Source organism: Rhynchophorus ferrugineus, unplaced genomic scaffold, assembly GCF_030347505.1.
Source record: "Rhynchophorus ferrugineus isolate W39M unplaced genomic scaffold, kcgeb_rfMv2 rfM8, whole genome shotgun sequence".
Lineage (NCBI taxonomy): Eukaryota > Metazoa > Arthropoda > Insecta > Coleoptera > Curculionidae > Rhynchophorus > Rhynchophorus ferrugineus.
In genome coordinates, this window is record NW_027472587.1 from 19,964,085 (window position 1) to 19,979,986 (window position 15,902).

Genomic DNA, 15,902 nt, shown 5'->3' on the forward strand with positions numbered 1-15,902 from the left:
GATTTCAGTTAATGTAAAGATAAATTGTACGTTAGTCGGCAACGACTAGTAACAATGCAATAAATAAATTATAAAAAAGATCACTTGTATATTTCACCAAATTTCTACACACTCGTAACGTCTATATCGTTTTATACCATCTTTCCACGATGAACGTCAATGTACGACTGACGCGTATTAGTTAAAATAATGACCAGTTTACAGAATCGACAGCTAATTTAAATTTTATTTCCTCTTTTCAGCGATGGAGCCACTGCTAGCGGTCTTTTTATAGCTATGTCCTTCTTGATTGAAAAGATCAACCTAGAACAAGAATGTGACGTGTGTCAAGCTATCAGAAGCATCCGAACTAGTCGAAAACAATTTACAGACACCTTGGTATGAACTTATCTTGATCTTTCTTACAACAGTGTTGCTAACAGCGGTTTTATTTAATTTCTAGGAACAAGTGGAGTTCCTTTACAAAGCCTGCTTGTTGTACGTCGAACAGAAGTTCGCACAATATTCAAATATGGAATTTTAAACCATCTGATGACGTGCAAATACACGATAATTCTTTTATTTATAATTTATAAGCCGTTCAATACTATTTTCATGTAATCTAATAAAAATTATTGGAATTATTCCCATATCGCGATGACATCTGACCCGGATTTCTCGGGCGAATCCTCTACTAAAGAAATTTGGGATATAAACACGACTTTTTGTTAGTTTAAATATTTTGTATACGAGGCCATGTTAAAATATAATCATTATTGACTATAGGTAGTTTTATTTTTAACTGGTGGTCGAAATTCGACAATAATTTACTATGTTAGGTTGACAATGTTTATATTGTAAGTGGGTAAAAAAAGACGAAGATCAATGAATTTGTGATGTTAAAATCAACTCATCATCAACTGCATCATCTCTGAGTTTTTGTTCAGTTTGGGTTTGACATACAAAAAATTCTAATCTAAATAAATAATTGAACAATGTTATCAAATATAATTTATTTTAACATTATAGTACGTCTCATATAAAGTGGTTAGTATAAAAATAAAGAGGGTATTTTTGGCGTAGAGTAAATAGTTTCTGAGATAACCAGAAAAATTGCCTTTAAAGCATTTTTAGCTAAAATCGATACGAAAAGAAATAGATCGATAAGAGATAGTTACTACTACTACGATATTTTTCAGTGCCTAATTTTACATACGTAGTGATATTTTTACCAATGTATCTTCAATTAGGCGAAAATTAAGATCTCCAAATAAGCAGAAACTATCGGAATATATGTAAATTGAGTTAAAAAATGCGATAGAGTGGTAATTTTTCATGTAGAGTAAATAGTCTTTGGGGTAACTAGAAAAATTGCTTTTAATGCATTTTTAGTTAAAATCACATTTTAACAAATATATTGAAAACAAAAAATTTAATTGAAACGATAATACTACCACATTTTTCAGTGCCTGATTTTATATAAGTAGTGATATTTTCATCTATGTATCTCTGATTATGCGTAAGTTATAATAAAAAGTCTGAAAATGGTCAAAAAACGCGATTCTTCCTGAGTATATATATGGAAAAAGTGTAAAAAATCTTAATATCTCCAAATAAACAGAAACTACCAGAATATATACAAATTGAATTAAAAAATGCGATAGAGTAGTTATTTTTCACGTAGAGTAAATAGTTTTTTGAATAACTAGATAAATTGCCTTTAATGGAATTTTAGTTAAAATAATATTTTAACAAATATATTGAAAACAAATAATTCAATGGAAACGATAATACTACCAGGTTTTTCAGTGCCTGATTTTACATAAGTAGTGATATTTTCATCTAGGTATCTCTGATTATGCGTAAGTTATAATAAAAAGTCTGAAAATGGTCAAAAAACGCGATTCTTCCTGAGTATATATATGGAAAAAGTGTAAAAAATCTTAATATCTCCAAATAAACAGAAACTACCAGAATATATACAAATTGAATTAAAAAATGCGATAGAGTAGTTATTTTTCACGTAGAGTAAATAGTTTTTGGAATAACTAGATAAATTGCCTTTAATGGAATTTTAGTTAAAATAATATTTTAACAAATATATTGAAAACAAATAATTCAATGGAAACGATAATACTACCAGGTTTTTCAGTGCCTGATTTTACATAAGTAGTGATATTTTCATCTAGGTATCTCTGATTATGCGTAAGTTATAATAAAAAGTCTGAAAATGGTCAAAAAACGCGATTCTTCCTGAGTATATATATGGAAAAAGTGTAAAAAATCTTAATATCTCCAAATAAACAGAAACTACCAGAATATATACAAATTGAATTAAAAAATGCGATAGAGTAGTTATTTTTCACGTAGAGTAAATAGTTTTTTGAATAACTAGATAAATTGCCTTTAATGGAATTTTAGTTAAAATAATATTTTAACAAATATATTGAAAACAAATAATTCAATGGAAACGATAATACTACCAGGTTTTTCAGTGCCTGATTTTACATAAGTAGTGATATTTTCATCTATGTATCTCTGATTATGCGTAAGTTATAATAAAAAGTCTGAAAATGGTCAAAAAACGCGATTCTTCCTGAGTATATATATGGAAAAAGTGTAAAAAATCTTAATATCTCCAAATAAACAGAAACTACCAGAATATATACAAATTGAATTAAAAAATGCGATAGAGTAGTTATTTTTCACGTAGAGTAAATAGTTTTTTGAATAACTAGATAAATTGCCTTTAATGGAATTTTAGTTAAAATAATATTTTAACAAATATATTGAAAACAAATAATTCAATGGAAACGATAATACTACCAGGTTTTTCAGTGCCTGATTTTACATAAGTAGTGATATTTTCATCTATGTATCTCTGATTATGCGTAAGTTATAATAAAAAGTCTGAAAATGGTCAAAAAACGCGATTCTTCCTGAGTATATATATGGAAAAAGTGTAAAAAATCTTAATATCTCCAAATAAACAGAAACTACCAGAATATATGCAAATTGAGTTAAAAAATGCGATAGAGTGGTTATTTTTCACGTAGAGTAAATAGTTTTTTGAATAACTAGATAAATTGCCTTTAATGGAATTTTAGTTAAAATAATATTTTAACAAATATATTGAAAACAAATAATTCAATGGAAACGATAATACTACCAGGTTTTTCAGTGCCTGATTTTACATAAGTAGTGATATTTTCACCTATGTATCTCTGATTATGCGTAAGTTATAATAAAAAGTCTGAAAATGGTCAAAAATCGCGATTTTTCCTGAGTATATATATATGGAAAAAGTGTAAAAAATCTTGATATCTCCAAATAAGCAGAAACTATCAGAATATATGCAAATTGAGTTAAAAAATGCGATAGAGTGGTTATTTTTCACGTAGAGTAAATAGTTTTTTGAATAACTAGATAAATTGCCTTTAATGAAATTTTAGTTAAAATAATATTTTAACAAATATATTGAAAACAAATAATTCAATGGAAACGATAATACTACCAGGTTTTTCAGTGCCTGATTTTACATAAGTAGTGATATTTTCATCTATGTATCTGTGATTATACGTAAGTTATAATAAAAAGTCTGAAAATGGTCAAAAAACGCGATTCTTCCTGAGTATATATATGGAAAAAGTGTAAAAAATCTTAATATCTCCAAATAAACAGAAACTACCAGAATATATACAAATTGAATTAAAAAATGCGATAGAGTAGTTATTTTTCACGTAGAGTAAATAGTTTTTTGAATAACTAGATAAATTGCCTTTAATGGAATTTTAGTTAAAATAATATTTTAACAAATATATTGAAAACAAATAATTCAATGGAAACGATAATACTACCAGGTTTTTCAGTGCCTGATTTTACATAAGTAGTGATATTTTCACCTATGTATCTCTGATTATGCGTAAGTTATAATAAAAAGTCTGAAAATGGTCAAAAATCGCGATTTTTCCTGAGTATATATATGGAAAAAGTGTAAAAAATCTTAATATCTCCAAATAAGCAGAAACTATCAGAATATATGCAAATTGAGTTAAAAAATGCGATAGAGTGGTTATTTTTCACGTAGAGTAAATAGTTTTTTGAATAACTAGATAAATTACCTTTAATGGATTTTTAGTTAAAATAATATTTTAACAAATATATTGAAAACAAATAATTCAATGGAAACGATAATACTACCAGGTTTTTCAGTGCCTGATTTTACATAAGTAGTGATATTTTCATCTAGGTATCTCTGATTATGCGTAAGTTATAATAAAAAGTCTGAAAATGGTCAAAAAACGCGATTCTTCCTGAGTATATATATGGAAAAAGTGTAAAAAATCTTAATATCTCCAAATAAACAGAAACTACCAGAATATATGCAAATTGAGTTAAAAAATGCGATAGAGTGGTTATTTTTCACGTAGAGTAAATAGTTTTTTGAATAACTAGATAAATTGCCTTTAATGGAATTTTAGTTAAAATAATATTTTAACAAATATATTGAAAACAAATAATTCAATGGAAACGATAATACTACCAGGTTTTATATCTCCAAATAAGCAGAAACTATGAGAATATATGCAAATTGTGTTAAAAAATGCGATAGAGTGGTTATTTTTCATGTAGAGTAAATAGCTTTTGAGATAACCACAAAAATTGCTTTTAAAGCATTTTTAGTTAAAATCACATTTTAACAAATATATTGAAAACAAATAATTCAATTGAAACGATAATACTACCACGTTTTTCAATGCCTAATTTGCGATAAGTAGTGATATTTTTACCTATGTATCTTCGATTAGGCGAAAGTTATGGTAAAAAGTCTGAAAATGGACAAAAAACGCGATTTTTCCTGAGTATATATATGGAAAAAGTGTAAAAAATCTTGATGTGATATTTTGGTGAGTGTAAATTGGTTTATGTTAATATTATTGGTATAAGTATTTTAAAAATAGGAAGAACATTTTTGATCCAAAGCCTAAAGTCTGTTTTTTTGAAACAACAGAAAAAGAATACACCTAAAAACTATAAGAATATTTCCAAAAGAATAAAGATAGCAGCAGAAGTAAACATAAAACTATTCAAATTTCTTAAAATTGTATTTATATGGACATCTGACGGTTATATTTCGGACTATCCCTGTAACTTTTAAAATTAACGTAATCAACTAACTGTTAAAGAACTCTATGTGGCTTTCGGATAACTTCGTTAATCCTCGTAATAACTTGGTTATTTTCGGAAAAGCTTTACTAGGTTTCCGTACTTACTCGGGTAAACTCGCTAATATTTGATTAAGTCGTTTTTCTACGGATGACTTCGTTAAATATCAAACATAATTATTGAATACATTGCTCAAGTTTTGACCGTTCTTGTATATACTATAACAGAATATTGTTTAGTCTGTTGTAAATTATTTAAAACTATTTTAAAATATACGATTATATAGACTTTATTTACACTGGTACAGTATATATCCGTCTCAGTTATGTTATCTCACACTCTGTTGATAATATTCTTACAATATTTAATTAACTAACACGAAAAAATCGTTATTCATATAATATGTAAAAGCCTCGTGTCGGATTAAATACAAACAAGATGTTGTGGAAGACTGTGAGGCTGTTGTTCCATTTCTCCGTGCTTCTACAGCATTTTGTGGTGATATGGTGTTTGTTGGGCATTTATCACACACTGGAGCAGATGGATTACGCGTCACTTCCTCAAGGAGTACAGGATTTGTTGGATTTCAGACTGTTGTTCTTCACTAGTTGGAATTCGGTGAGTTGGTCGATAATATAGAACAGGTTGAGGTTTTTTCCAGCTATGATCGACAGGTAACCTTAGATTTATATCTAAGATATATTCAAAATGGTCAAGATAACCGCAAATTTTTACAGATTTTCCAATACTGTAGGAATTCTGAACGAAAGAAGCTTAAATATTATCCAAAATTCTTAAGACAGTATCTTATACGATGTATTGCAAAAGTATAAATATTTATATGGACATCTGACGTTTATATTTCAAACTATTCCAGTAAATTTCGATATTAACGTAATTAAATAACTTTTTAAGAACTCTGTGTGGGGTTCGGATAAATTCGTGAATCCTCGTAATAACTTGGTTATTTTCGACAAAGCTTGATTAGGTTTTCGAATATATTCGGCTATACTCGCTTATATTCGAATTATTCGGTTTTCTACGGATGACTTCGTTAAATATCAAACAATTAATTGAATACATTTCTCAAATTTTGACCGTTCTTGTATATACTATAACAGAATATTGTTTAGTCAGAATTTCTACAGTATTGGATCAGCTATGATCGACAGGGAACCTTAGTATTATATCTGAGATATATTCAAAAGGATCAAGATAACCGCAGATTTTTACAGACTTTCCAATACAGTAGGAATTCTGAACGAAAGAAGCTTAAATATTATCCAAAATTCTTCTTACATTCTTAAGGACATCTAACCGTTATATTTCAAACTAACCCAGTAACTTCTGAAACTAACGTAATATAACACTATTTATAGACTTCCTTAAATCTCGAACACATTTATTTGAACAAATTCCTGAAATTTGAACTATTATTGTATATATTATAATAGTAGATTATTAAGCCCGTTGGAAATTATTTGAAACTTATTATTTGAAATTATATTATTATGCAGACTTTATTTGCCTTGGTACATAATATGCGTAAAATTTGAAGCTAAATAAGAAGATAAAGTTGATGTTTCATGATATCCCAACAATAGTTTCAATGTTATTCATTTACGATTATCTACTACGTAAAATATTATGTTTCGATAATAGAAAAAACGCTCTTATTAACGATGTAATTGTTTTTAATTATTAATGATACTAATGGTACTATTTCTCGGGAATAATACACATCAAGTTATGTAATACACTAGAATATATTCAAATTTGAAGGTTTTTGAGATAATTTTAGATCAATGAGAATTGTAAACAAATTCACATGATGAAAACATATTTAATATACATTTTTATCACTGACAATTATTAAGAATTATAATTACAATATTAAGAATATACCTAACACTAAACAAGTTCGAGTGGTTTGGTTCGGTTCAATCTTCTGATTTCCTGCGTGTTTCCAGGTTGCTGCAATCAAGCAACCTTATTTCATGTTTTAATGGGAAATCATGAATCTTGGATTTGTGTATCCATTTGTTTCTGAGGTCATCGTGCAGCTCTTCGTTTGTTTTGTAGCGATAAGCATTGGTTATTAATCGAAGAACCTTGTTTTGACAGCGTTATATGACTAGTTGATTTGAATTTTTATTGCAACCCCATATTTGCATCCCATAGGTCCGAATTGGCTTTATAATTTACTGATAAATCATCTCTTTGATGTTAGGTCAGTAGAATGCTTGATGTCAGTGGAATAAAATTATATATATGTTAAATCATAACACTGCAAAATACCACTGAGAAATAATTATAATGATAATCTATATTAGATAATCTATCATTATTGTGTACAAACATCAAATAGATTAACTCCAACACTAGACATCATTAGCATTTGACGTAATAACCACCCAGAACACGCATAAACACACACACACACGAGCGTTATCTAAAAACAATTAATTATCTATCTTTTTATAGCCTTTTTTTTAAACAGCTAAAAATTGTAAATAAAATTAGTAGTGAAACGGATGATTCTGTCTTCTTACTTCGTCTTCGTCAAATAAAATAGGCGTCGCGAGCCGGTACGGGTTTCAGTTCCGCAGGGTTCTCATACGGTATCGAAAATGAGACGTACGACGATAGTGACCAGGTTCTTGTTGCATTTGGTGATCATTGTTCATGATCTGTACGCTATGGGCTATGGGTCATCGATCGCGGTCTATTTGTTGAGCTTGGAGAAAACAAACGAAACCACGGAATTCATTCAAAATTTTATGGATTTCATTCCTATGTACTTCACCAATTGGAATATGGTAAGTTGATGGTCCTTGAATGTAGTTTTTCTTGAATCTCCTTTTAGTTTTTGGTCGCCTAAGCCTTTGCATTTTATGATTTAGTATTGTCTTACTTGTAGGATTCCTGATTTTTCTTTTTTCTTTAACTAACACTCTAATTGAAAAGTCCCCGGCCTACTATATTAAAATATCACTTTTTGGCAAAATTAGTCTCTTTTATTCAACATAATTACCTTCAAGGGTGATTCACTGATTATAGCTACCCTCCAACTTTTCGATACCTTTTTTGTAGTACGATTTGTCCTTTACTTCAAAATAGGTCTCAGTTTCGACGATCAGCTCTTCATTCGACGAAACTTTCTTCCCAGAGAGCATTCTTTTGAGATCTGAGAACAGGAAATAGTTACTGGGGGCCAGATCTGGAGAATACGGTGGATGAGGAAGCAATTCGAAGCCCAACTCATGGATTTTTGCCATCGTTTTTACTGACTTGTGACACGGTGCATTCTTGGTGAAGCAGCACTTTCTTTTTCTTCATATGCGGCCGTTTTTTGGCGATTTCGTCCTTCAAACGGTCGAATAAGGCTATGTAATAGTCGCTGTTGATGGTCCTTCCTTCTCCAAGATAGTCAGTGAAAATTATTCCATGCACATCTAAAACCACACACAACATAACCTAGGCGACTGTTTGCGTTTTCTCGTGCTTTGGAGCGGGTTCATCGTGTGTAGTCCACTGAGATGACTGTCGATTGGATTTCAGAGTGAAATGATGGAGTCATATTTCATCCATTGTCAGATATCGATGCAAAAATTTGGATTTACTACGCTTGATCATCTTCAAACACTACTCCGAATCATCAACTCGTCATTGTTTTTGATCAAAAGTGAGCTCGCATGGCGGCCACTTTGCACAGAGCTATCTCATACCCAAATATTCGTGAATTATATGATATATGTTCAGTTGATATCTTTAGAGTGTCTGCTATTTCATTCAGTTTCAATTTACATTCGTCATTCAAAATCATTTTGTGGAGTATTTAATGCTTTCGTCGGCAACTCTTTTGAGCGTCCACTGCGTTCAACCTCTTCGGTGCTCATTTCACCACGCATAAACCTAACACACCAATCCTTGTTGTTTAATTTTCCTGGGGCAGTATCCGGAAACTCGGCATCAAGCCAAGTTTTTGCTTCAACTGTATTTTTCCCTTTAAAAAGCAATACTTTGCCAAATTCCTTTTAATCCATTTTTTTTACAATAACAAAAGTTGCTTCACTCAAAATGCTATAATGCACAAACTAATGATCCGACAGCTGTCACATTTATACACGCATCTTTTGAGCGTTAAGGATAACAAAAAAACATATGGATTTAACCCTGTTACCTGTTAGTTCCCTGGACCCTGTTAGTTCTCCAATTTCTGCTGAGTAATTTACAGCTTTAGTTGTCGACATAATCAGATTGGTATTTTGGTATGCTGCTCTTTGAACAACCCGAACCTAATACGTAGATGGCGCTAGTTTTATTACATTCAGCACTTTTTCAGTTAGCACTAACATTCAAAAGAAACCCGTTAAAATTCCATGATATTTTACTCATAAGTTAGTGAGTTATTGTGCTAGGACCGGCACTACTTTTGTTATTTTCAAAACGGTGAATCGAAAACAGGTTCGTGTTTTAATTTTACACTGCTTCTTGATGGGAAAAAAACCGTTTAAGCGAATCTACGGCTTGAAAATTGTTACAAGGACTCGGCTTCATCAGAAACAACAATAAAACGTTGGTTTGCTGACTTCAAACGTGGTCGTAAAGACACTGATGATGCAGGACGTAGTTTGCAGTCCAATTTTTTTTATTATTTAATTATTACATTGTTGCTAGTCGTTTCCGTCTAATCTAGAATTTGTCTTTATGATAACTTAAATCTAGGTATATAACTAGGAGGACCCATCGGCCCTATCTCAGTCTCTGGTGAAATAGTGTTTATACATGTCACTGATGTATTTTTTATTATATACACCTCACTACACAACACTACACAAAATCAGATGGTTTGATACTTTTGAGCCTGTGGCCTGTTCTGGTGGTATCCAAAAGCTGAAATATTTCAATATTCTCATGAGAATGGAGTATTTCCTGATGCCCCCTTGCAATTTTTTGATTTCTTGACTGACTGTGGGTATCTGAAGATTTTCTGATCTGATTTTCTTCCAATTAGCCAGTACATTTTCCTGTATTTCAACTCCATTTCTTTTCTTTTCTTCTTTATATGTTCCTTTCAGCGAAGTTTTGCATGAAGATTCATTCCGAGATATTTAGCGTTGTTTCGATATGGAATGATAGTATTATTTAATGTTATTGGCACTTGTATGGTCTGTTTATAGGTGAACTGCACATATACAGATCTACTTCCATTAATTCTTATTTTATAAACTTGTGGCCAATTATTTATATTGTCACTTGCCTGTTTTAATTTTCGTGAGGCTTCTTCACTATTGTCTCTGACAGCTATAATCCCAGTATTATTAGCAAATGTACCCATCGTAATATTCTCTATTTGTAGTATATAACAAGTGTAGAGTAAATAAAGCATTGGTCTCAGTACTCTTCCTTGTGGTGCACCTGCTTTAGCTTCTTTTATTGTAGCGTAAGCTTCTTCTTCTTTGACTCGATAGTTGATAGTTCCGTGTGTTGTTTTGGTAGCATTTTCTGTAGTTTATGAACAAGGCCTTCATGCCAAACCTTATCGAAGACTTGTGTTACATCTAAGAATATAGCTGAGCATAATTTTTTACTTTCGTAGGCCTTTTTAATAACACTTGTTATTCTGTGGACCTGGGCAATCTGGTGTGTGTCGTCCAAATGATGTGGCAACACCAGAAATCATAAAAAAATCACAAAATCGTTTTGAATGATCGAAAAGTGAAGTCGCGCGAGTTAGTTAACATCGTAAAGGTATCAAAAGAACGTGTTGGTTTTATATTGCATGCGTATTTGACTATGAGGAAGCTCTGTTCAAAGTGGGTGCCGTGTTTGCGCACTGTTAGCCAAAAACAAGAACGTGTTGATGATTCTGAACAGTGTTCGGCCATGTTTAAACGTAACAAATCGAAATTTTTGTGTCTATACGTGACAATGCATCCATCACTTCACTCCGGAATCAAACCGGTCGTCATCTGAGTGCACAGCATCTGGTGACAGGCCTATTTTGAGTTAAAAGATAAATCATTTTAAAAAAGCGATATTGAAATATTAGAGCGGCACTGGAATGGTTGTGTGGCTCTTTATGGAGATTATGCTAATGAATAAAACCAATTTTGAACAAAAAAAGCGTTTTCTTTGTTACGCCCGGGACGTCAGTCTATGGGCCATTAGTTAAAAACAATTTTCAATAAAGTTTTCGTAGACTATATATACGGATTTCAAACTATATCGACACTTTTTTCTGCACCAAAAGTATCGACATTATTTTAACCACCGATATTCAATGAGATATCTTTCATTTCAGATAATCCAGTTAAGTTACTTCGTAATGGCGGCGGCGCACGACGTGTTCATCATCACAGGCCGGAACAACGAGTGGACCCGGAAACTGGACACCTGGAAGGGATACTTCTTCGTCACTTTCGCATTCCCTTTTTGTTTCTTCGTCGGCGCCATGTTCTGGATCATTTTCTCCATCAATCGGGAATATGTAGGGGTGAGAGATGGCGAAGGCGCGGACAAAATTAAACGCGGCTATTTCTTAGGTATTCCCGCAAGTATTGGACGAATACATACCTAGCTGGATCAACCACGCCGTTCATACCAACATCATGATATTCACCGCGGTCGAAACCTTGATGGTACGCCAACAAATGCCGGATGTCAAAAAAGCTTTGTGTGCCTTGACCGCCCTGCACGTTATCTATGATATTCTGTAAGTTATACCGACCAGGAGGGAGTTCTTATCGCGTTACTGTCAAGTTTGGTACTCCTCAGTCATCTCCGGATTTGGAGCATGCTTACATACAGCTTTATTTATTTACATCTTTTTATCGTGATAATTAATGTCGTGATTAATTGTCATGATATTAATGATTATATATATATATATATATATATATATATATATATATATATATATATATATAATCATTAATCTAAGAACGATATAAATAAACATTACCAACAGTCGTTTAGATTAAACCCAACCTATATAGTTAAAACCAAATGAAAAAGCAACCACTATATATAAAAGCAATGAAATTCTCCTAAATGTCTCCAAATAGGATCAACTATGATCGATACTATTCTTGATCCACGAATCCCATTAATGAATTGACCAGCTCGAGTTTTCGATTAATGTATTGTACATTTACTAGCATATAATGACTGCATTGTCGTATTTTAAACTGAAATAAATCGTAGCTAATACATTGTTATTTTTACAAAATAATAATTTATTTACTTATACTCTTATACAATAATTCATTGTATATTTCTTGTCATTAGATTATTAGGGTGTCGTGGATAGTTTTATATTTTCTTTATTTGATCCAGGTCTACTTTTGTTAGCAAATTTTATTATTTCATAGTATCACAGTATGCTGTTCTTACATCTTAGCAAAATGCTGTCTGATTTGTTCTTCACTGAATTTCACATTCTTCGACTTTCATTCTCAACAAATTCTAGCTACGTCTTACCTATAAAATAAAATTTAAATCATCACTAAAATATATTACGTTTAACATAAATGTCTAATTAATACCAGTTACTACAATTTTTGCTAGTATTCTTGATGGACAAACCTCATTAATTACTTGACTACTTACAACACAACAAGAATCATTTTCCTCTCTGTTTTTGTATCATTAAATTTTGGCATACGTTGATACCTATTCGATGACGTTGACAATGATGTGTTATTAATTTGGCAGGTAACATTCCCACTATAAATAAAATAAATGCTCGAATGGTAATCGATTTTATAACTTTTAAAAATATAACCTTACATTCTGCACTTACCCTCGTTCATATTTTAAAACCAATCTATGTAAACCACCAAAAATAACACAACACTTTAATTATTATTGCTATAGAATTATTAATACAGCACAAAATTTAAATATCCTAGATTTTATTTTTGTTTTGACTTGACCGACTGTACCGATCGACTCGGAAAGAATGTACCGCCATTAGAAAAGGAAGACAATACAGTTTATTCTTTTCTATGGTTTATTCTAGACAGGAGAGTGCGCATGCGCCAAAACCGGAGATGACTGAGCAGTAACGTAACCTGATCATTCTACCACAAGTGCTATAACATCTATGTCACAGAATTTTCATTGAAATAAATCAGATGGTATTATTCCCTGTAATCTTCTGACTAAACCATCATTATCTAAGAGCTGGACAACCTTAGGAGTCATAAGCTGATGGAGACTTTCTTCTTGTCTTTGGGCAAAGTGCTGGGAAACGTTATCCAAAGTTTCTACCTTCAAACATACTACCATAAACTTACCATAAAGCATCAATAATACCACGTAGTGACTTGATTTGGAATTTTTGTTGCTTTAGCTGGTACCACCTCGGAGCTGAACTCCATATGTCCACACCGGGTTCAAGACTTGTTAATAAAGCAAAAACTTATTGTGTACTGTCAGTTGCAGTTATATCAAGCTTGAGTTTAACATCAAGAGTCTTGCCAAGATATTTGGTTGTATATCTAAATGATATTACTTGTTGATTTATATGTATCAGCTTGTGCCCATTGCTATTTTTGTCAAGGTTTTTTAAGCCGGTTTTAAGTATTTTAACCTTAAAACATTCCGAAACATGCTTTAGTCCCAAACGGGCATATAACAGGTCACTTGAAAAGTTCCCGGCCTGAGGCATAAATGGCGCTACTAGAATCAAATGTTTTTAGTTAGCCCTAATTCTCAAAAGATGAGTGTATAAATTTGACAGCTGTCGGATCATTAGTTTGTGAATTATAGCATCTTGAGTAAAGCAACTTTTGTTATGTTAGTGGACTGCACACGATGAACCCGCTCCAAAGCGTGGGAAAACATGACAGTCGGCTGTCAAGTTTATTGTGTTTGTATTTTGGGATGGAATATTTGCGTATGGAATAATTTTCATTGACTACCTTGAAAAAGGAAGGACCATCAACAGCGACTATTACATAGCGTTGTTGAAATCGCCGAAAATCCCGCATTTAAAGGAAAAGAAAGTGCTGCTTCACCAAGACAATGTACCGTGTCACAAGTCAGTGAAAACGATGGCAAAAATCAATGAATTGGGATTTGAAGTGTTTTCTTATCCACGGTATCATCCTGATCTGGCCCCCAGCGATTATTTTCTGTTCTCAGATCTCAAAAGGATGCTCGCTGGGAAGACATTTTCGTCGAATAACGAGGTGGTCGCTTAATTTTCCCAAAAAAAAAGTGTTTTACTATGGGGACTTTTCAATTGACTTGTTACCTATTAAAGTTTTGAGCAAAAATTGGTTAAATGTTCATCTGTTGTATCACTTGCTTGGCTTTATACAAACTTATTTCCGAAAAAAAGATGATAAGAACGATTTTCTGGTCGGGCGCAAAGCGAACATCGTAATTTACGTCTAACATTCATCAATTTCAGCTATTACGTGATATTCTTCATCAAGGGTAGATGGATCTATCTATTATATTACGCCCTAAGCTGGCCGGAGAGGTTAGGCGTGATGCTCTTGAACTATATTATGACCTTGGTGATATTCTTTATTGGCGTCTACATCGAGAACTATAAGAGCAAACTGGGAAAGGAGAAGAAATGTCTGAACGACGCAAACAAACAACTGATATACGAGAAGGTTCAAAAATCAAGTGACGGAGAGAAGGAAGAAGAACAGTCTAACGGTTTAACGAAATAAACACAAAAAAACAAAAAGGTAAACTGGTTTTATTTAAATTTTCCCTTCTCATGAACCCTTTCCAGAAAACTCTCGAGTTTGTTTGTATCATATGCTTGAATTGCGAGATTAATACATCCATAAATTACTAATCACTTTGGGACCCTGGTATTTTATACAGATTCCATACAAGTTACAGCGCCCTCTATAACTTTTCTTCCTCTTTTCTACACTGGCTCTTGTATCGACACAGGTCACATATTTAACACAATACGTATTTCCAAATTAAAATAAAACTAACCTACTTAAGTTACAGTTAAGGCACAAAATACAGGGGAATTAGAAGTGTATCTCTCACATATAACCTGTGAAATTTAGCATTAATTTGCCGCTACAGGGCGCGACTGACAATTTGAATAGCGGGAAATTTAAAATATTTTATTAATAAAAATGCAATATAAGCTTAAAAATATAGGAAATCAAAGGAAAATTCTTAGAATTTTCTATGTTTAATGACAATATATTGTACTAATAATATATTAAAACATAATACTACAGATTTAACACAAAACTTGTACTTTTAAATGTACAAAATTTAATAAACTATAGAATATGATACATTTTATATTTTGTTAAATTTTACAATATCAGTTACATATAATTACAAATAATAATATAATAATAATATATTTTACAAATATTTTTACAAATCAATTACATATAATTAACATTATAAAAGACTTACAATGTAAATAACAACTGGAAACCATATCCCTGTTAAGCAGTGCTCTTCTACATTTCGCGTTATTTCTGACATAGAGAAAGATCCCTAGGAAAGCTGGGTATTCTATTTGAAATGGTACTACATCCAGGGACGCAACACTTGCGATGTCTTAAGATTTAAACAAATCATTTTGACTAAAAAAGAACCATAAAAACACAGTTAGCAAAATAAGAATATTTAACACGTAAGTTCAAAAGTTTTTAAGTTTGATTGACGAGATGGCGAGATTTAGCGAAGACATGAGATGGAGAGACTTATCCGAAATTTTGTGAGATTAAGTGCAGTATATGTGTTAATTT

General features: G+C 31.7%; 2 protein-coding genes across 2 annotated transcripts in view; both read left to right on the forward strand.

The window, feature by feature from the left end:
- LOC143201631 (uncharacterized) overlaps window positions 1-762 on the forward strand; it is a 37,021-nt gene extending 36,259 nt beyond the window's left edge. Inside the window, exons 37-38 of the mRNA XM_076412802.1 lie at window positions 243-378; window positions 443-762. Coding sequence (XP_076268917.1) covers window positions 243-378; window positions 443-523 — 217 coding nt within the window. The 3' untranslated portion in view covers window positions 524-762. The remainder of the gene's footprint in view (window positions 1-242; window positions 379-442) is intronic.
- Window positions 763-5,478: 4,716 nt separating this feature from the next.
- On the forward strand, window positions 5,479-14,857 carry LOC143201639 (androgen-dependent TFPI-regulating protein). Its single transcript, XM_076412819.1, has 4 exons — window positions 5,479-5,763; window positions 11,453-11,638; window positions 11,694-11,863; window positions 14,570-14,857. Exons 1-4 carry the CDS (start codon window positions 5,584-5,586, stop codon window positions 14,838-14,840), a joined length of 807 nt encoding a protein of 268 aa, XP_076268934.1. The 5' UTR covers window positions 5,479-5,583; the 3' UTR covers window positions 14,841-14,857.
- Window positions 14,858-15,902: the final 1,045 nt, after the last annotated feature.

Bases quoted from the DNA above. Each gene is read 5' to 3' on its own strand.
- LOC143201639 (XM_076412819.1), top strand. From the start codon at position 5,584: ATGTTGTGGAAGACTGTGAGGCTGTTGTTCCATTTCTCCGTGCTTCTA. The intron at 5,764-11,452 runs GTGAGTTGGTCG...CTTTCATTTCAG, and splicing joins TCTTCACTAGTTGGAATTCG to ATAATCCAGTTAAGTTACTT. The intron at 11,864-14,569 runs GTAAGTTATACC...CATCAATTTCAG, and splicing joins CACGTTATCTATGATATTCT to CTATTACGTGATATTCTTCA.